This window comes from Colobus angolensis, unplaced genomic scaffold (genome assembly GCF_000951035.1).
Source record: "Colobus angolensis palliatus isolate OR3802 unplaced genomic scaffold, Cang.pa_1.0 Scaffold256, whole genome shotgun sequence".
In the NCBI taxonomy this organism is placed as follows: domain Eukaryota; kingdom Metazoa; phylum Chordata; class Mammalia; order Primates; family Cercopithecidae; genus Colobus; species Colobus angolensis.
In genome coordinates, this window is record NW_012115777.1 from 2,195,046 (window position 1) to 2,217,064 (window position 22,019).

At 34.4% G+C, this 22,019-nt stretch overlaps 2 protein-coding genes across 6 annotated transcripts in view; both read right to left on the reverse strand.

Annotated features, from left to right (window-relative positions):
- PAWR (PRKC, apoptosis, WT1, regulator) overlaps window positions 1-5,252 on the reverse strand; it is a 176,731-nt gene extending 171,479 nt beyond the window's left edge. The window contains exon 1 of the mRNA XM_011946961.1: window positions 5,150-5,252. The gene's annotated coding sequence lies outside the window, so the exon portion shown is untranslated. The remainder of the gene's footprint in view (window positions 1-5,149) is intronic.
- The window catches only part of PPP1R12A (protein phosphatase 1, regulatory subunit 12A), a 170,749-nt gene continuing 149,106 nt past the window's right edge, over window positions 377-22,019 (reverse strand). For 3 of the 5 annotated variants that reach the window (XM_011946959.1, XM_011946955.1, XM_011946956.1), the window contains 6 exons: window positions 18,463-18,479; window positions 16,620-16,755; window positions 13,952-14,056; window positions 8,746-8,793; window positions 5,351-5,401; window positions 377-2,824 (listed from right to left, as the gene is read on the reverse strand). In XM_011946959.1, the coding sequence (XP_011802349.1) occupies window positions 2,738-2,824; window positions 5,351-5,401; window positions 8,746-8,793; window positions 13,952-14,056; window positions 16,620-16,755; window positions 18,463-18,479 (444 nt within the window). In that variant the 3' untranslated portion in view covers window positions 377-2,737. The remainder of the gene's footprint in view (window positions 2,825-5,350; window positions 5,402-8,745; window positions 8,794-13,951; window positions 14,057-16,619; window positions 16,756-18,462; window positions 18,480-22,019) is intronic. The other 2 variants (XM_011946957.1, XM_011946958.1) reach the window with 1 other exon arrangement.

Consider the following 22,019-nt stretch of genomic DNA (forward strand, 5'->3'; position numbering starts at 1 on the left):
TTTTATTTTTAGTAGAAACGGAGTTTCGCCCTGTTGGCCAGGGTGGTCTCGAACTCCTGTCCTCAGGTAATCCTCCCGCCTGGGCTTCCCAACCACACCTGGCTAAAAGTGCCTCTTAGTTATAGATGGGTTAGCAGGTCGAACTTTGGACAAATCTAAACTGGAAAATGATCTAATATTAAAGTAAATTGTATGTTTCAATGGAATATTACTTTTATATGTATCACTAAACCTATGTTTGCAGATAAGAAAAAGCACAGGTTTATTTTTTAAAAAAACAGAATGTTTATGGAAGTGAAATCTGCTACAAAGCAACTACCCTGAAACTCACTATTATTTTTACCCACTTATTATCATAAAAAAACTAGTTCTCAGATTCTGCATACAGACAGCTTTATGTAAAATATATAAACATTTGTCCAAATTGGTACACAGATTGCATAAATATGGCAATTAAGATTGCATTTACAGATGTGCATGTACAATGCTGTGCAAATTATCACAATATTACAATTTCAGAAATTATTCAAATTGGTATCCAAGTAAAGCAACCAGTGAAAAAATACCCATGCAGAATTTAAATATCTCAGAACAAAATTTAAAATGTCTTCATTAAAAGTTCACACATTTAAAATAGTTTTATTCATTTTATTTGTATATGTCAAAATACATTTTTATTTCCAAAATAGTGGGTTTTGCAACTAGTTTCATGCAGAAACAAGGTCTGCTCAATACTACCAATAAAATCAATATAGCACAGTAGCTGTTCAGTTTTAGATACAAAGAATAAATAACCTAAATACAAAACACTAAAATATTAGAAACATGTATTTAATCATTCTTCACAGGCATCCAAACTTCACAAATATAAACCATAGCATGCCTAACTGTTGTGCAACCAGAACATGTTGCGGTCACTCAAACTGATCAGTTATCTGTATATTTTACCTCCACATAAGACCATGGAAATTCTCAATATTCAGACCCACCATTCATACAGTTCAAATATAACCAAAAATAAAACTCCCACAACTATCCTTGTACCTTTAAAATCAAGAATCCTGAGCTTGGTAGTAAGAGCATAACCTTATATCTTCATAAAACCAATCAAGAGAGAGAGGACTTAAAATCCTGCTTACCAAAACACCTTCCCCAACCCCAAAGTAATCTAAAATAGGCAGTAGAACACAATGACCTTTTAAAATGAAGGGGTACAAATTCACATTTAATATAGTATACAATACAATCAATAATACAATCAGCTACTATAAGCTTTACAATGTACAATTTATTCAAATGGCTGAACTGTTCAGTGGTTAAGGAGACAGTTATGTGCCAGAAAGATGTAGTATTTTTTGCATGGTTTAATGAAAATATAAAAGCTATTTGTCCAAATAAAAGCCATCTTCACTATGTACTTGGTTTTGCGCTTTTTTTTTCCTTAAAAAAAAGGCCACTGAAATGTATAAAATGGTCTGAACATGATGGTGGTATCAAAGTCGATGCCTCTTCACATGGCAATAACAGTGCATTTAACATTAACTCACGGGTTAATTCTGCAAATGATTTCATAGCATTACTTTGGCTAGCACAACAGTTTTAGACAGCACTCAGATAAATATAGGTATGTGAAATGTAAAGCAATTATCTTACGCAACTTTAATTATGGTTGAGTACTATCAAATGAAAACTGAAAACAAAAGCACTTTACAGTAGGAAACTTTTGTAAAGATAGGGCTCCACATAATATGTAACTTTTAAAGTCTTTATATCACATTGTCAGCAAATTTTGTTTTTCAACACTATCATGGAGTAGCCTACTCTGCATTAGCAGACATTTGAAGTAAGAAATAGTCAAGCATGCCATGTGGTGGTCTAAAAATCAAAACAATACACTTATTTGTATATACAGCATCACTCAGTACCTGCTAAAATGAATGTGAAGATTACAGAATCTAACATCTTATACTACAATAAAAACAAAAAAGTGACCAATGAAGCAGAAAATGGGAATTAAAAGATCTAATCTCAAATGACTTTAAAGCATTCATGTAAGAAATAAATGCATATTGCACAAACAGTGAAAGCATGTTCCACCAAGCAATTCAGTTCCAGGTGGGAGACAACACAGCATTAGCCTAATACATGACAGTAATCACAGAAGAGCAAGTGTTCTTATCTGTAAATGAAAAAGCTGTGAAAACATAGAAGACTCTGCCACATGAAGAGTTTAGAAGGAAAAAATACAAACCTAAACTTAGATGAAAAGCCAAAAAAATTTAAATATCGAAAAACTGGAAACTGTGGCACATCAAAAAATGTTGAGTAACTGTCTTCTGTGAGAGCTGAAGGTTTTTGTTGACACAAAAGTATTTATGTACAACTAAGGCTTACTGGTTAAATATCTGAGGCATATCTGGCCTTGAATACTTTCCTTATATGCTGGAGCTGTAAACAAGTTTTCTCAGTCATTAAAAAAAATTCTTCTCAGCAGCTGCATTAACATGAAACAATGGTCTTGATTAAAAAAAAAAAAAAAAAACCAACAACAACAAAAACACCCCAGAAAATTAAACAAAATGAAATAAAAATTCTAGATTAAGAGGGCATTTGGCAGGATATCCGAAAATGACAGTCTCCAAGGATTCTTCCTAGGCTTCCAGTGACTGCCAATTATGGTCCACTGGGTTACTAATATGTGCAATTCCATTACTTGCTGCTTTTTTTTTTCCTTTTTTTATTTGGAAAGTTTGCTTATAACTCTGATCAAGGCCCCATTTTCATCCTTTAGCCTCTGGTTGTCTGCTTTTAGGTCTGGTAACATCTGTAAAGAGAAAAATTGAAGATTTACCTTCAATAAATAGATAAAACATTTTTCTTAATAAATGTTACATTTTCACCACAAAACACATGATCAAGCTTTGTCAGTTATATATATTTCTAGCATCTAAAACATGTATCAGAAGAAGAAAAAAAAACACACCTGGATTTGTAAAGCTAATTAGTTTCATAAATGCTGGAATGGAAGGTTTATTCTCTCCAAATTTTCCATTGAAATTTACTAAATCACTTGATTTTATGACTCGCAAGCACACCACATTCGAGCAGCCAAGACAATGAAGCCCGTTTTTGTTAGGATAGGCTCTTAAAAGAGGTTCCTGTCAGCACCCAAACCAAAGACTTTTGCTTTATGTATGTCAGACCTAAAATCATAATACGTAACATTGTTCCACAAGAAAGTCAAACTACCTAGGAAGATATTGAAGAAGTTAGACTTGTTCTAAATTATTAAAATTCCTTAAAGGATTCACCTATCGTACCTCAGTTTAAGATGCTTAATACAATGTCCAATCCCGAACAGATGCTTATTAAATGGTAACAAGCAATTACTATTATTAGAATAGTATATCATGTGGAAGCTAAAGTAGTAAGTCTGTATCTATGATCCAACCATTACAAAGATAACCAATTTTGAAGCAAATAGCCTCATATCTTCAAACAATGCATCTAAATTTTCTGTTGTTTTACAGACAAACTGATGAAGGGGATAAAAATATTACAAGTTAACTGAATAGTCTACTAAGGACAATTAAAATTGTATGTTCTTTGCCAGTTTCACTAAGAAATGAAATAGCTCATATTTTTGGTCTTTAAATCATACTTTCCAAAATAGTTCTCTTTCCTCAGTTTTCAAAATGTATTAGATTATCTAACTAGATAAAAGTACAACTTCTATTTGCAAAACTACCTTAAGCAAAATCTTTAGGAAGATTTAATTTTATGTGGAACTAATACATTCTTATCTGTGTTCAGAATCTTTAGATATAAAATATAGTAATCTTGAGTTTATTCATTTGAATATTTATAATAGAAAACTGAATGACTATAAACTAATGTGGTTCTGACTTCAAATGACATTATTTTGAAAAACAGATAATGCATGCTTAATCTTCAGCTTCAAAATATATTAATTATATGTAAAATGTTATATACTGTTTATGTTTTCTCTCTAGTAAAGAACTGTAAATAACATATTTTAAGTCCTAAAATATCTGTACAGCTAAAAAATGTGCAAAAGCTTTACAAAAGTACAAATAAGTCTTTAACTTAAATTCCAAAATCATCCCTAATTTTAGTGTAGTTCATCAACTGCAATATATAATTAGTGACAATTTGTAACATTCTAAGAAGCCATGCATAATTAGTTACATGATATGCTCCAGACACAATGGCATTAATTTGTAAACGTGAGCTCTTACAAAACACGCCTACTAATATAAAAACACCTGCCTGGCTCTACCAAGAAGAAATGATGAAACTAAAAATTATAGGTTCACAGACTGCAGTTGCCTATAGAACCCTGAGCGCTTGGCTACCACTCTTGTCAAGGCCCTATTCTCAGTCAGCAGTCGCTCATTTAACTCTCTCAGAGACTGAATTTGCTTTATTTGGTGCAGGTTCTGTAGGAATCAGAACATAAAGAAATAGGAATAAAAAATAAGAAAATGTAAAGAGTATAATAAGAATATCACAGGTAATAATTTTTTAAAAATAATATGTCTTAAAAGAATAAGATTCAGAGAGGTAAACAATGTATTCCTAAAATTCTATTTCAAACTAAATAATACATAAGCAAACAAAATACAAAAGATTTGTCTTCAATCTTCAAAGCCATTGAATAATAATGGTCTAATAATAAACCAAACAATTTAATACTGAAACATCTAAATATTGAACTACTAATTCTGTGGGTATAATATACTATGCATTGGTTCACTAATTCATAATGTGATAAAGATATTTTATGAAAGACAATGTGGTAAGAGGTAATCAATTAACTATGCTACTTTTCTTGTGAAGACATTCAAAACATAATTATTTCTACAGATAATATGGAGGTTGATAAAATACAGCTCTGACTGTTCACTCCCCTAATGTCCTTTACTTTCAAAGGAAAACATTTTATGGTATCCCCCTCCACTACTTACTCACCAAGAAACATAAAAGTATACAGAAACATGAATAAACAATACATCCTATATCCTATTTTTTAACTTTTTCTATATGTGAACAGCAAAAGTGCGACACAAATTGATTATCAAAATAATTTGGGTTTTATTTTTTATTTTATTTTTGCTCCTTTTTTCACAGGTGTTAAGATTTAGGTTTTAGACTCTCTTCTCGCTCACTAGAACCTGGATTCAGGAAGAAAGAGAAGCACCAGATATAGACAGTTCACAAACTGGGTAATCAGCTTTGAGAACAATTAATGTAAACCATATTTTTAATAGTATTTTAAAAATTAATACATAAACAGCACTATCTCTCATAAATAACATAGTTTACTTACTTTGAGCTCTTCTTCCATTTCAGATATTCTTCTTTCTAGAGCTCTTCGTTCCTAGATCAATTTAAGGTACCAATGTTAGTTATATAATTATTATATTCTTAAGTCTTCTTCTATACTGTGAAATAGTGATACTTCAGAATTAAAGGTCCAATCAGGAGCAGTGTAGAAAAGATGTGATGCCAGTGATATGTAAAGAGCTTTCCAAAATTTGAGAAAAATATGAAGATCTTTTTCCTTAGTGCAAGCTCTTAATTTAAAGCTTTGACTTTCTGGGAGGATGCTATATAACATGTTCAAACTACTTTTTTAGTTCATGTAAAACTTAGAGTGAATCAATACTCAAGACTGAAGACCGTACAGAAAAGAAAAACAAAACTCACACAAAGATGCAATCATATTACAGTGATAGAAGCAGAAAAGCAAAAAGCAAACATGCCTAAAATATGTGTATTTTGCAATTTCAGAGGAATGTAAGAAAAGCTCATTTCCACCACCCACAATGTGTCCTAGCTATTATTTATCCAACTGACTTTATAGCTTTATATTTAGGTTGACATTATGTGTAGCATTAATGCGGTGAATCTAATAGAGAAGCAACTGCAGCATTTATTTTAAACTTCTTTCAAAGAGTGACAGGCAAAGCCAACACACAACACATTACTGCAGTGTACTGTTTTATTCTCCCTTAAATGATAAGCGTTCTGGGGTGTTATGCAAAAAGCAAGCAGCAGTAATTGATGAGCTGTAAAACTGGTTAGGTCATACCGCCCAGAAGATACTGACTCTTGCCGGTCACCTTTCAGATACAAACCATTTAAATTTAGTTTAATCACACTGAAACTATTTCCAAGACATTCTTTCCCAGATTAATAACAAATGCTGATATTTAGTCAAGCAGTACATTTACTGTAAATGTTAATGTTTTTAGGGTATGGGATTTTAAAAGTAGATAGAATCCTACTCATCGTCTTTTAAGTACCATGTTATTCTAACATTGGCATGCCTAAATATTATATAGACGAAAACATGATTTTCAATACATAGATCTTTCTTCTAGTAAATAATACAGTCATGACAAATTCATAGAAATCATCACACTTCTCAAAATACTAGCACATAAAGTGTCATATTTGATCTTTGCCACTTTGCAAAATATCAGAAATAGAATATTTCTTCTGAGAGGTAATCTCCCTATGAACCTCAATTTTATTAGGTGTCTTCAAGATTTTAACTTAGTGGTAAAGTAAGACAAAAAAACTACACCCGACTGCCTGATTCTATTAGCTCAATGAAATTGACAACTGTAAATGGTACGAAATTTCTTATATTTGACAAATGTATTAACATTAAAAAATATAACTGGCCAGGCACGACGGCTGAAGCCTGTAATCCCAGCACTTTGGGAGGCCTATGTGGAAGGACAGCATAAAGCCAAGAGTTCAAGACCAGCCTGGGCAAAAGTGAGACCTTGTCTCCAAAAAGAAATTTAAAAAATAGCTGGGTGTGGAGGCAGGCACCTGTAGTGCCAGCTATTCTGGAGGCTGATGTGGGAGGATTGCTTGAACCCAGGAATTGGAGGATACAGTGAGTGGTGACTGTGCCACTGTACTCCAGCCTGGGTGACAGAGCTGAACCTAGGAATTGGAGGATGTAGTGAGCCGTAACTGTGCCACTGTACTCCAGCCTGGGTGACAGAGCTGAACACAGGAATTGGAGGATGCAGTGAGTCGTGATTGTGCCACTGTACTCCAGCCTGGGTGACAGAGCAATATCCTATCTCTTTAAAAAACAAACAAACAAAACCACAAGGAAAAAAAAATATGGTTGAGAGAAAATGCATGTAAAGTGTTTAATTTTGTGCCGGCTTGATATAGGGAATGCTGAATAAATGTTAGCAGTTACTATTAATATCATGATTATAGAGAGTAGATTAGTTACTTTGTAATTTATCTGCATTTGACAAGCAGAAAAAGGAGGTCAGGTGAGCCTGTCAGAATATGAATGTGTCTGCATCATGTGTATGTTAGAAAAAAAAAAGTATCAAAATATCAGCTATCTCTGCATGACAGATTATGGATAATTTAATATTTTCTTCTTTTGCTAAAGTTTCTGCAAAAAACATATATTACTTTCATACGAAAAATTAAATATTTGAAATTGTGATTGTATTTGAAAAATAAATACTACTTTAAGTACAGTTTGTTATCTATGCCTTTCATCTCAACCGTTAGTATAACAAAGAACTGATTTTATTATTTCTGCTTATCCTGGAGATAAAATTCAGTAACAGTTAAGTATTCTAACAGGAAATAATAATCAATATTAAATTTATTAAAACAATATTTTAGCAATTATTAGTTATGTCCATTTTGAAAACATGGCTCAGAACACTAATTTTTAAAACTTGCAGAAATCATAATAAAATGGTAGCTACTGCAAGGTACAACTAGCAAATGACACAGACATTAAAAGACTATTTTTATATTCTTTATTTTTTTTAACCATTTCTCTTTTTTTTTGGGTAAAAAAGGCAAATTGGTTATTTTTAAAACAGAATGGAAGAAAAATGTTTTTATATCAATAGCTCCTGAGAATTTACTCTTTGATCATAGCTACCAGCCTGCCATTTCTTCTGTGGTCAAAACCCTACCAAGTCTAGCTACTGCTCAGCTACACTACAAACAATCTTTGGGCACTTTAACTTTTGGATCATTTATACATTCTCAACTGATCAGGCTAAACTTGTAAAGTTATTCCTATGACTACTCCTAGACCTTTGAGCAACAATAAATGAAGAGAAATACAAGTGAATGTATTCCAGTCAATAAAAAATCGCAGAAAGACATCAAGTAGCATAAGGATTTTCTTGTAATCAATTTTTTTGTTTAAAATATCCTAAGTTAAATATTTCAACTCAAAATTTAAAAAAGTTATTAAATTTACCTTAAAAAGAATTTGAAAATTTGATGTTCCAGATTTAAAAACTTTATTTCAAGAATAGAAGTATTTTAGGTTTATAAAGAATTAAAATAAATGTATTTATGATTAAAACGTTTTAGGCACATACCATAAGAGATAAACGGTATTTCAAGAATATCAAATTCACTATCAAAATGTGTATACTACATTTCAGAATCAAGGCAAGATAGTTTTTTTTAATTCATTAAAAGAATTATGTGGTAAATTAAATTTTATTTAACAAGGTCATTTCATACCTAGAGAGACCCTATAGAATTCTATAAAGAAGCTAAGTTGCTGTAAAATACATTAACTCACTAATATTAATTTAAACTAATTAAAACTGTCATCCATAATAACAAAACAAAAACAAAAAACCTACCATTGTTTACCTTAAACAAGAAAAAAAATAATTATTTAATAAGTGGGACACTTACCCTTTTTTCCATTTCCAACAGTGACCTATCAGCAAATCTTTCTTGTCTCTGCAACGAAGTAAGAAATTATGAAAGAGGTAAGTGCAAAAAAGATTGAGGGGCGACCACAGTAATTCTCTTTTAATGGGTATTAAATCACAATATTCAAGTGGAGTAAAACACAGGTTCATGAGTAAAGCAAAGAGAAAACAGGATTTGTATTAAAATAATAAACAGTGAAATGAATGTTTAGAAATAGAGTGGTAACCAGACCTCTCATTTTATGTTCTCTATCACTTTTCCCCAGGAACTTTCATAGTTTAGTTGGGCGTGAGGGTGAGCGAGTGAGTGAGTACTGTGGAAGAAAAACAAAAACAAAAAAACTGCAGCTTTCCTTCTGAAGCCAGAATTCTTTCTTTTCCTACACCATCAGGAGTGGCTAATCACAATGGTCAGATTCCAGGACCTTGACTGAAATATATTCATTACCAGGTTGAGTGACTCTATCCATGCAGCCAGACCAGTAAACTGGCCTTTTTATCTTCTCCCACAGCTATCTTGGTCTTGGCTCACACTCTAGAGGATTCTTTTCCAATCATCCATGCTCCACAATTGGTTCATATCCACTTTCACTCACAAGAAATTCTAGCTGTACAGCTTTCTTCTGCTGGTGAGCTCAGGCCTTTCATTTTTTTCCACTTCCTGTACTATGTGACCAGCTCAAAGTTGATAAAATCCTGAGATTTAAGCTTGGCTTTAAGGGATGGAAAAGCACCTTGGGTTTTAGCCACATGTTGTATCCTGTACTAGAGATTAGAGAGCTCTGGACATTGACCACAGGCCCAGTTTAACAACAACAACAACAACAACAACAACAACAAGTGGCATCTTAGATCTTATTTACATTGATTTCTGTACAAACATCTCCCTTGGAATTCCTGGTCAATTTGCTGAAAATGAATTCCTCAAAAGCCAACTTGCTGAATAACCTATTTTACTAATTTACCAAAAATGATTTTTGACCACTTTAAACAAGAATGCTTTATGAGTGCTAACCACAAAATATGCTTTAAAAACATATTGATTAAACACAATTTCACTGTTCAATGTGGTAATTTCAAAAATATTTCTTTACATAATTTTCTTTTATGCCAACCCTTTCAGTATTCATGTTTTAGTATCTCTAGGACTTGTAACCAAGTCACTTTTTTATTCCTCTTTCACAATTTTTATGGTTATGGTGTATAACATTTAAAGAACTAATCATGGCCAGGTTTTCTTACTTTTTCTCTTATTTTAAATGGCTTCAAGCTTTTGTGCTTATTCTTTCTGGAAACATGAAAGTCAATATTCCAATTGCTTCTTGTAAGAAATTCAGAATTTCAAATATGAGGCTGGGTGTAGTGGCTCACACCTGTAATTCTAACACTTTGTGAGGCTAAGGTGGGCAGATCACTTGAGCCCAGGAGTTCAAGACCAGCCAGGGCAACACGGTGAAACCCTGTTTCCACAAAAAGAAAAAAAAATTGAAAAATTGAAAAATTAAACAGATGTGGTGGCATTGCCTGTAGTCCCAAATACCTGGGAGGATAAGGTGGGATGATTGCTTGAGCCAGGGATATTGAGGCTACAGTAAGCCCTCATTGTGCCACTGTACTCCAGCTTGAGTGACAAAGTGAGATGCTGTATCCATTAAAAAAAAATAATAATTAAATATGAACGAGACTGTTCAGTTAATTCTCATTTATTTTTGGTTCTGAATTTAAACATTTAATTGCTAGAAATATAAAACAAAGGCTGATACGCCACTTGAGGATTTAAAAATGAATCACGGAAACTCTTTACAAGACCAAAACATTTTTTTTTTTTTTTTTTGAGACAGAGTCTCGCTCTGTCGCCCAGGCTGGAGTGAGTGCAGTGGCCAGATCTCAGCTCACTGCAAGCTCCGCCTCCCGGGTTCCTGCCATTCTCCTGCCTCAGCCTCCCGAGTAGCTGGGACTACAGGCGCCCGCCACCTCGCCTGGCTAGTTTTTGTATTTTTTAGTAGAGACGGGGTTTCACCGTATTAGCCAGGATGGTCTCGATCTCCTGACCTCATGATCCGCCCGTCTTGGCCTCCCAAAGTGCTGGGATTACAGGCTTGAGCCACCGCGCCCGGCCAAACCAAAACATTTTTAAGTAACATTCAAAAGCACCTGAAAAAAATCAAATAGCAAAAATAATAACATCACACATAAATTAACAAAACATGGAAAAATAGCATTTCATTGGAGATTTTTTCATATGGGAACATTTTAGCAATTATATGTGGTTTGCCAATTTCATTGATTAGAAAACATCAACATCAGTTTAGATAGTATTTTTACTTAGTTAACTTTCTTGTTAAACATTCCAGTTAAAACTGTTAAAATCACAATGAGTAAATCTGGTGAACTGGTCATTTGGCAAAGTGGTATTCAGCAGACTGGTTCTGGTAGGCTGGCATATTTTTTCCCTTCCTTGGAGATGATACGGGAAGGAGAGTACCTGAGCTAGGGCAAAAGTCAAGGATTCCAGAGTCTCTTGGCTAAATACTATCAAATAGACCTAAACTTCAAGATTAATTTCGTGCAACTATCAAAACTGCCACTGCTATTTGTAGCAAATATCTGATGCAAATATTTGTGTATTTGTGAAAAGTTATGAAGTCAATCAATGCCAAAAAAAAAAAAAAAAAAAGTGGAAAAGTTCACAGTAGATTCAGGATACATGCCTGAAAGTTGAACCCCAAAAGTTTACTTTAATGCTTATCAGTTTTACTTTTATGAATTATACTGCTCATTATTAACTCAGTATACTGGACATGATACTCAGAGTACCTGCCAAGGCAGAAGGTGTCATACTTTTTAATCCTGCTTCTCTTGCCAGGTAACAAAAATTGGTACCCGATCCACAGGCAACTTTCTATCCAGTGACCTATGAAATGGTCACTAACAAAACAGGCTGCTCCATACTGGGTAGTAAGTGGCTAATTCTATCAATTCCCCTCTCTTGCAGGGTTTGACTGAGAGACATACAGAAGAATTACATGACAATGAAGTAGGCAGCAAAGCAGAACACAGAGAAGGCATTAAGTAGTGGAGACACAGATGAGCTGAGTCACCACGACAGAACACTATAGTAGGAAGCAGTGCATTTATTTAATAAATTTAATAAATTTATTTATTTATTTGAGATGAAATCTCACTCTGTCACCCAGGCTGGAGTGCAGTGGCACGATCTTGGCTCACTGCAACCTCCATCTCCTGGACTCAAGCAATTCTCCTGCTGCAGCTCACGAGTAGCTGGGACTACAGGCGCCCACCACCACACTCAGCTATTTTTTTTTGTACTTTTAGTAGAGCTGAGGTTTCACTATGCTGGCCAGACTGGTCTCGAACTCCTGACCTCAGGCGATCCGCCTGCCTTGGACTCCCAAAGTGCTAGAATTACAGGCATGAGTCACCGCGCCTGGCCGCAGTGGACATCTTTACTTAGAACTAACATTGTAATGAAATCCCTAGAGCTGAAGCTATGCTCAGAGACCTCATTATATTTTTATGTATACAGGCTCACTAAGATACTAATGCAACCTGAAGGATGATGACAAGTTCACTGATTAAAAAACACCGACATCAGTTTAGATATTTTTACTCAGATAACTTTTCTGCTAAACATTACAGCTTACCATGAAGCCTAAATATAAGTCAGTAGTTTTAAAGTGTATGACACTGTAAGTTTTTATGACATCTCACTAAACGTATTCTTGTTCTGTTTTACTTTTCTGTTTATCTTTACAAAAACCTCCATTAACATGAAGGAATCTGAGGAGTCTTCACAACCTTGTGAGGTTAGCCTGACCCCTGGAAGTTTAGCACAGTATCTACTGTCCTCAGACAACTGCCTTACAACAAAACAATGGTTAAAAAAAGGATCTGGTAACAAGTTTAAGTTCAACAAATAGAATGAACTTTGTTGGTTTTTGTTTTGGTGTTGTTTTATTATAATTAATTTTTAAAAGTTAAGAAAAAGATGAGTGTAAAGACTGATCAAAAAAAGTATGGAGTCCCATTCACAGATCTGAACATGCTGTTTTTAGATCCATGCTTTCAGCGGGATTCTAAGAGTTGTGCTGCAGAAGTACGTTTATGCTAGAAAGTCCCAGGTTAAAATTGAACACGTTTGTTTTCTTAAAAATTACAGGATGCCTTAGAGCCTTTAGCATATAAATAGACCCTGTAAAGTCTCTAACATGTAAAATATGTAGTATTTCCCTAGTTTCTTTGATCACAAAGTGTTTTTTGTTTTCTGAAAGGAGGGAAATGAGGAGAAGATGTACTTATTCCTCTCAGAACTAATGTTCCATGGAAATGGAAAAGTGGCTTGGGAAACAATTGCTAGATCATATGTACAAGGTTGTGAGTTTTGCTTGGCTATCCCAATTTTATTGTCCAAATTTATCTTCTTTAGGCTGCTGCATAGAAGGAACTTACAAAAGGAGTTATGATTAAAATTACCTTCTTCCAGCACTATAATATAAAATAACCTTTACTTGAATAAACAGAAAATATTTGTAATAAATAAAAATTTTATATGGCTATAAGATGATTCTGTATAGATGCTTTTAATGTTTTAATGCCTTGCTACATTTGGTATTCTGGAAATAAACATCTAAAATCTTGACATACCACAACATTGGTATTAAAAGGCTTTTTATACGTTAACTTTTGACTGTAAAATTGGTTTTTTTTTTTTTTTTTGAGACGGAGTCTCACTCTGTGGCCCAGGCTGGAGTGCAGTGGCCGGATCTCAGCTCACTGCAAGCTCCGCCTTCCGGGTTTACGCCATTCTCCTGCCTCAGCCTCCCGAGTAGCTGGGACTACAGGCGCCTGCCACCTTGCCCGGCCAGTTTTTTGTATTTTTTTTAGTAGAGACGGGGTTGCCAGGATGGTCTCGATCTCCTGACCTCGTGATCCGCCCGTCTCGGCCTCCCAAAGTGCTGGGATTACAGGCTTGAGCCACCGCGCCCGGCCGAAATTGTTTTTTAAATTTACTTCAGAAAAAGTAAATAATCCATAAAACAGCATTATCTTCTGTTATCAATTATCAAACTTCTATTTAGAGTATTAGAAAAAATTTTAATACCATTTTTAGATGGAATAAATCACAACCATTACCTTGAGAGTAACAAAAAGAAAAGGATACAAACCTGGGTGGCCTTTTCCAACTGTAATTTAAGATCTGTTAGTTCCATATTTGTATCATGTAGCTGTGCCTTCAGCTTTTCATTTTCAGCTAGAATTTGTTCATAAAGCTATAAAAATTAGGGTAAAAGAAAAAATTACTTTTCTGCTCTCCTATTACTTTAAAATTTCTCATTGATTACTTTCCAATATTAAAACAGCTTAACGTAGCATATGAGCTATAAAAGATACATTTAAAAAATCCTTCATGGTTGCAAAGTACAGACTGTTGGTTATGCAAGTGTGTTTGTCCCATATAAAGTCTTAAAATTAGTTCCAGCATTCAAAAATCAAGACTTCACAGAAAAATCGGACTTTTCAGGTTATCTTAAAAAAGATTCAGTCATCTGATAAAGAGGGACCACATACCTGCACAGCAACTGCAGCTAGGGCTAAGGAGTCACTGTGATCTTTATTTGGAGTCCATGAGATTTTCTGCCCATCACACTCTCTTGAATTCCCAGAAATGAGATGGAGTACTAGCTGTTATCATTATACTTCTATATTGCTTATAGTAAAGTTAAAAGGCAAATGACGTATTTCCTGAAATATTTCAAATCCGGGATAAGATCCAAGACCTTCCCCTTTTCTAATGTTTTGTCTTTCTTAACACTGCTTCTTCCTTACCCCTGCTTTACTACTTCCACACCCCTGCTTTACTACTTCCACCATAATTCTGGCTATGATCATCTCTTATCTAAACTATTCTAATTTCCTGACCGCCCTCTAATCTGTTTTGTATATAGGAGCTAAAATTAACTTTTCAAAATGAAAATCTCGTCATTTTCATAGGCCAACCATTCCATTTCCACCCACAAATTAAAAACTCTTGAATGGCTTCCCCATGTTCTTAGCATACAAAAAATCTTACAGTGGCCTATAAGGCACTGCATGATCTGGTCTCAGCCTACACAACTGCTGCCTCAAATAAATATTTCTTCCACTCTACTAGCCATAATTAAAATTTAATTATTCCAATGCATCATGTATTCTCCCCCCACCAGGTCTATGTGCGTGTAGTTCCACTCCATTTGGAATAATTTTCTCTCCCATTTTTGCCAGTTAACTATTAGTAATCCTTCCGTGTTTGGCTGAAACCACACTTCCTTTGGAAATCAATCCACTTTCTTTTTTTTTTTTTTTTACAGATTTTCCCTCTTGTTGCACAGGCTGGAGTGCAATGGCATGATCTCAGCTCACTGCAACCTCTGCCTCCTGGGTTCAAGCGATTCTTCTGCCTCAGCCTCCTGAGTAGTTGGGATTATAGGCTAGGCATGCGCCACCACACCCAGGATAATTTTGTATTTTTAGTAGAGATGGGGTTTCTCCATGTTGGTCTGGCTGGTCTCAAACTCCCGACTTCAGGTGATCTGCCTGCCTCGCCTCCCAAAGTGCTGGGATTACAGGCATGAGCCACTGTGCCCAGCCAAGGAAATCAATCTACTTTCTTTTGTTATATACTTCTATAAAATTGCTTTTCTATTTCATTTCAGGTTAACTGTCTCCATTATTTATTATACATTCATTAGTATGACTATATAATAAGGTCTCTCTCCCCCACTACACGGAAGATGCCCACGAGAGCAAGATAACACCTTCATCTCCATTTCCCATGAGTAGAATCTCTCTACTTAGCACAGTTCAATTCTTTATTGAATAAATGATGAATCTTATTCATAATGTAAAATGATTCTCTCCCTCACCCGTTCCCCTAACTTGGCTTTTAAAAAAGTATGTAATTCAGACAGCTGCCAGATAACTGGGGACATGTACAAATGCCATAAGCTTTCTCCTTCTCCAACAGACTTTCTGTTTACTATAAAGCACAAAATATGAAGATATAAATGAATCCCAGATTATTGAGTTTCTGGGATTTATTTCTTAATTACTTCAATCCTTAATAGCACTTGAGCTGCCCCAAGTTTTTCAGTTACCTATGAAAAACTATCAATATATTCTCTTAGGAAAAGCCATCTTCTGTTTGGCTGCTTCCTAGTAACAAACAAACAAAGTGTGCATACATGTGTGCGCACCTGTTTACTGAATGCTCCTTTCCAGCTCAATCATAGCAATCACTTGAGATACTTAAATGTAAAATCATCTTGGATGATTTTCTCTTCCATTTAATAAACAAACAGCTATTTACATTCTACTTACCATCACTTGCCGAAAACTGAAAATGAAAATAAGTTATTTCAAAATACTCATTTCATTATGAGTTTTTATTTTTTATTTTTATTTATTTATTTATTTTTTTTGAGACGGAGTCTCGCTCTGTCGCCTGGGCTGGAGTGCAGTGGCCGGATCTCAGCTCACTGCAAGCTCCGCCTTCCGGGTTTACGCCATTCTCCTGCCTCAGCCTCCTGAGTAGCTGGGACTACAGGCGCCAGCCACCTCGCCCAGCTAGCTTTTTGTATTTTTTAGTAGAGACGGGGTTTCACTGTGTTAGCCAGGATGGTCTTGAACTCCTGACCTCGTGATCCGCCCGTCTCGGCCTCCCAAAGTGCCGGGATTACAGGCTTGAGCCACCGCACCCGGCCACATTATGAGTTTTTAAAATAACATTTGAATATGAGTATCTCAACATAAAAGATAACTTATTTTTTATTAAATATAACTAAATAACCCAAGTACCTTTTTAAAGTCAGTTGAGTCATCCTTTTCTAGCCTGCCGCTGTAAGGTTTTCTTTCTTCCAAGTAACTGTATGATCCAGAGCGACCCAGTAAGGAATCATATCGATCACCAGCTGATGTAGAACTGGTTTCATATCTTCAAAAGATTTAAATAAAAAACCTTGTTATAGGCTTTTACAACTTATACTAACATACATCCTAGTACACATATAACTTGACAGTTCAAAAGTGTAGGTCACAGTCTCCCTCTGTTATCTGATTAATTTTTGTAATATATAATAAGTGGGAAGTTATTTTATTTTTTGAGATAGGGTCTCACTCTGCTGCCCAGGCTGGAGTGCAGTGGCATGATCTCTGCTCACTGCACTCAACTTCTCGGGCTCAAGTGATTCTTCTACCTCAGCCCCTTGGGTTGCTGGGACTACAGGCACATGATACCACGCCTAATTCTGTACTTTTGGTAGAGATGGGGTTTCAACATGTTGCCCAGGCTGGTCTTGAACTTCTGGGCTCAAGCAATTCACATGCCTCAGCCTCCCAAAGTGTTGGGAGACTACAGGAATGAGCCACTGCACCCAGCTATTTTTTAATACTACTAATTTCCGTTTATTGAGGAAGAGAGTCAACATTTCCATGTTTAAAAGCCAAAACTGGTTTCAAATGATTAATATTTTAAATTGTACATTTCCTCCCACATTTTAATATTTCCAAAACCAGAAAATGGCTTACAATTGATGACGCATTCTCGTTTAATTGGTAGCACCTTTCCTTTTTTTAGTAGTAGGTAACACAATGGTGTTCTAAAAATGAATAATGTCTTAGATTTGATGAAATAAACTATATCCAAAGTGACAGGTAATGGCTTTGTCCTAAACAGGAAAAACAAATCTTACTGGTAAAGGAGAATTCTCTTATTATCTGGTTCTGAAATTCAGATTACCTTTTCTGACAGATGCCATTGGCTCTGCATTTCAATTCAATAGAATCATCAGCAGACAGAAATTTATTATTGGTCTTACAGGGCTGTGGTTAACAATGATAAGAGAAATGGAATGGAGACCAAAATCAAGGATATAGTGGAGGTTCTCTGAAAAAGTGGATAATTTTGAATTAGGTGACACTTTTTTTTTGTTTTGTTTTGTTTTTAAAGACACAGGGTCTCACTGTGTCCAGTGAGGAGTACAGGCTGGAGTGCAGTGGCACAATCATAGCTCACTATAACCTTGAACTCCTGGGGGTTCAAGTGATACTTCTGACTCAGCCTCCCCAGTAGTTAGGAATAGAGGAGCATGTAGTCATGCCTAGATAATTAAGAAAAAAAAATGTTTTTTTTTTTTTTGGTAGAGATGGAGTCTTGATGTTGTCCACTCTGGTCTTCAACTCCTGGACTCAAGCGATGCTTCTGCCTCAGCCTCCCCAAGTGCTAGGATTACAGGATTGAGCTAGATGACACTTTTTAAAGTGTCTTCATTGGTTCTCTTTTGTCTAAAGCAGGGCTACATAAGAGAAGATTCTGAATACTTAATCAAATATATTTCTGGCCCAGTGTGGGTTTTATCAGTCCCTGATGTTAATAATGAGATAGTTGAACTAACTTAAGAAACTTTGGAATACCTCTGTTGTAGAGATTTGGGAAAAAATCTCACTTGCTTTGACTAGTGATCTAGAAGTAAAGCCTTTAACAAAGAAAGCTAGTAACAATGATAAGGCCATCAAAATTTCTGTAATTTTTTTATTATCAAATAATTCTATAAACTTACAAAATCCATAAATTCCTAGCAAAACATTTTTAACAAAGATAAAAATAAGAAAAAATGTCAATTAAAAAATAAATAAAACATACCTAGAAATGGAATCCGTCTAGAAAGAAAGAGAAAAACATAGGCATACTAAATTTTTATGTTTTCATTAAACTATTAACCTGATTAAGTAAATTTAATGTAGTATCAATAGTATTTTCAAACTATTAAACTAACATATGTTTTCTACATATGCTTTAATTTTACTGAGGTTGTTTTAGAAAGAGGTTCTAGAATACAGAGTCACTGTATATTTTCACAGGCATATCATCATGCAATTACATGTGGCAATTTATGGGTATCTCCTGTGACTTCCTACAATAATCACTTACAATATTTTTTAATTAAAATAAAAAAGAGACTAAGAAAGATATCTATTACATATACCCACTGAGCAGGAGGAAGTAATATATTTACACTAAGAAATGTCGAGTTTACTGTGATATATCAAAGCAGTCATTTTACTCATTTTTGTTTCTGAGGCAATGAGAGGCAAACAAATGAACACCTAAGGTACTGTATACGTAACAGTATATACATATTTTGTTTAAAATTTACTTTGTGAAAATCTAGCTATATACCTTTAAGGTTAGCAGTTAGGTGATAGGAAATTTAATTTTCTCAAGCAAGTGGTATGTTACACTCAAGTTCCAGAAAGTCTTATTTAAATGGTGAAATGATTAATAGGGTAAACCACTCTTATTGGGGGCCAAAGTAGTCTTTTTCAGTAGTCAAATTTAGCCTTTTCTTTTTCTATTGAAATACTCACTGATTCTATAATTTAACTATACAGAATGGTTTGTTAAACTTTAATTTAAATATTAGTGATTTCCCATTATATTTATCTTTGGAGATACTGTAAAATTACTAGGTTACTTTTGGGATTGTTAAGTCTATTTTGGACTAAAAATGTTTTACTAAAGTCTATGTAAATTTCCTCTGCAAAACCAATTTTAACTTTGCTCCTTCCATTGTTTTTTAAGGTAGTGTTTTGTTTTATTGATTTACTCTTTGGTTTTACAACAACTAACAATTTTAAAGAATAAATTTCAATTTTCAACATATTCAAATTCAGTAAAATGGCCATTCATGAACTAAAATGTCTACATATCAAACAAAAATAATACATCTCACCTTATAGTTTGCACTTACACTCACTGATTTAAATTTTAAAAATAGAAAGTCTAGTCACAGCAATCACTCAAATTCCGTTTGTCTTTAAAAATCATGGTGTTATCACTGATTATTATTACTGTTTTTGACATGAGGTGTCGCTCTGTTTCCTAGGCTGGAGTGCAGTGATATGATCACAGCTCACTACAGCCTCGATTTCCTGGCCCAAGTGATCCTTCTGCCTCAGCCTCCCAGTTAGCTGGGATTACACGCATGCAACACCATATCCGACTAATTTCTTAAATTTACTGTTGAGATAGGGTCTCCCTATGTTGCCCAGGTTGGTCTTCAACTCCTGGGCTCAAGCAACCCTCCCACCTCAGCCTCCCAGAGTGTTGGATTATAGGCGTGAGCCACCATGCCCGGCCTATCATTTAAAAACTTTTAAGAATTGTGGTAAAAACCACATAATGTAAAATTTACTATGTAAACTGTTTTTTAGAGTATATAGTTCAGTATTTTTAATTATATTCATATTGTTGTGCAAAAGATCTCTAGAATTTTTTCATCTTGCAAAAATAAAACTCTATATCCATTGAACAATTTCCTTTGTCCTCCTCTTCCTAGCTCTCGCAACAATGGTTCTACTTTCTGTTTCTATGATACCCAAATAAAATAAGTGGAATCACATAGTTTTTGTCTTTTTGTAACTTGCTTATTTCATTTAGCATAATGCCCTTGTTCCCCAAATTTTAATATTAATTTTCCAAAGTAAAAATATGTTTCTAAAGATAAAGATTAAAACATATAGAAAGATATTCAGAAATATCTTTCTGACTATGGTATTGTAAGTTCATATAATGGTATACAAAGTTCCTGTGTAATTTCTCATCCCTCCATTCTCTAGATAACCACTGTTATCTAACCAACCTTTTCTGGACACATAACATCTATGTGAATATAGAAAATATTGATCTACACACATACATTGCATCTTATTTATTTATCTACATCCATTCTTCCTTTTTCTCATGGTGTAGTAGTTACTAGGTTTAGGTGAGATGACATGTAGCCCATGTTGGTAGCAAAATGGCTGCAACAGTTCAGTGACAGGCCCTGTCTATCCTAAGCCAACTATAATCTCATCCCTATGAGGTAAATCAGCCTGAGGATGAAGCTGACACAAAGGACTGCAGAATATAACTGGAGTACATTTTCTTTGTTTAATCCAGTTTGACTTAGGTTTCATATTGTTATTTATATTTGTTATATTTATTTATATGTTATTCATTACTTATAACTAAAAGAACTCCAACCTATGTAATAGAACAATCTATTTGTTCTATTTGTTCTATTAAATAGGTTGGAGTTCTTTTAGTTATAAGTAATGAATTAATCTATTTAAAGTAAACAAAAAAACACTTAAATTGAAAATAAAAAATTTTTCTTTTTAGAAACAATGTTCCTCTTCATCTTAACGTATCTCACATATAATTTTAACAGTAAAACTAAATACAATATACATCAATATGCTTCAAAATTACAACTTTAAAAGCTAGATAATCTCCCTTCCACTCCAGCTTCGTGGGGGTTGGAGTCTGCGTGATAAGGCAATGAGAGATGTCAGACAGGGAAGGTTTACTAATTTCCTCCCCTCTTGTTTACCTGTCCATTGTTTTTCATGGAAAGATGAGAATTTACAGGGTACCACTGAGAAAGGAAGATGATGGATAAGTTGATAGAATATAATAAAGAAGGGACATAAGTAAATTGGGGAGTTCTGATAACTGATAAGCAAATAGTTTAGGTAACAGTTAAAGCTTTAGGTCTGCAAATAATGTAACCTCAGAACCAATTCACTCCTCAATGTCTGGCCACCTAAAGATAAAATAAAATTTTGGGGTGGAACTAGGCAAACTTGGCCCTAAAATAATGTTCAGTTACCTAGCAAAGGCAACCCACTTTTGTTCACTTCATGTTACTGTAGATCCTTGCTGACTAAAAAGAAATGTGTTTGCTCTATTAAGGAACTTCAACTCAAAATGAATAAAATAATGCTAATATGACCAGAATGCTATTTCAGGCTAAACAATGCCAGGTTTAGAATTAACTCATGTTGTTCAGCTCTATCCTCATATGAATAGAAATATTTTAAATATTTTTTAGCTTTCTGCACAGCCAAACAATCAGGAAGCGGGTAGGGGAACTTTCAACCCTTGCTGGCTACGCAGCCTTGCCATTCAAACTTGCTTTAAGTCCTTCATCAGTACTGAGAGGAAAAAAATGTCTTTTAGATTCTAAACATAAAAATCTGTTGCAGACTCTAAATTTCTAAATGTATGTAAAAGAAAGTTAAAAGATGCCTATCTTCTCCAGAACATAATTTTGAAATAAAATCTACAGAAATAAAATCTGAGCCTACTACTTTCGGATTTCCACTACTTCTGAGTAGCTTTTAGGTATTTTCCTTTGGCCAAGGGTACTATTT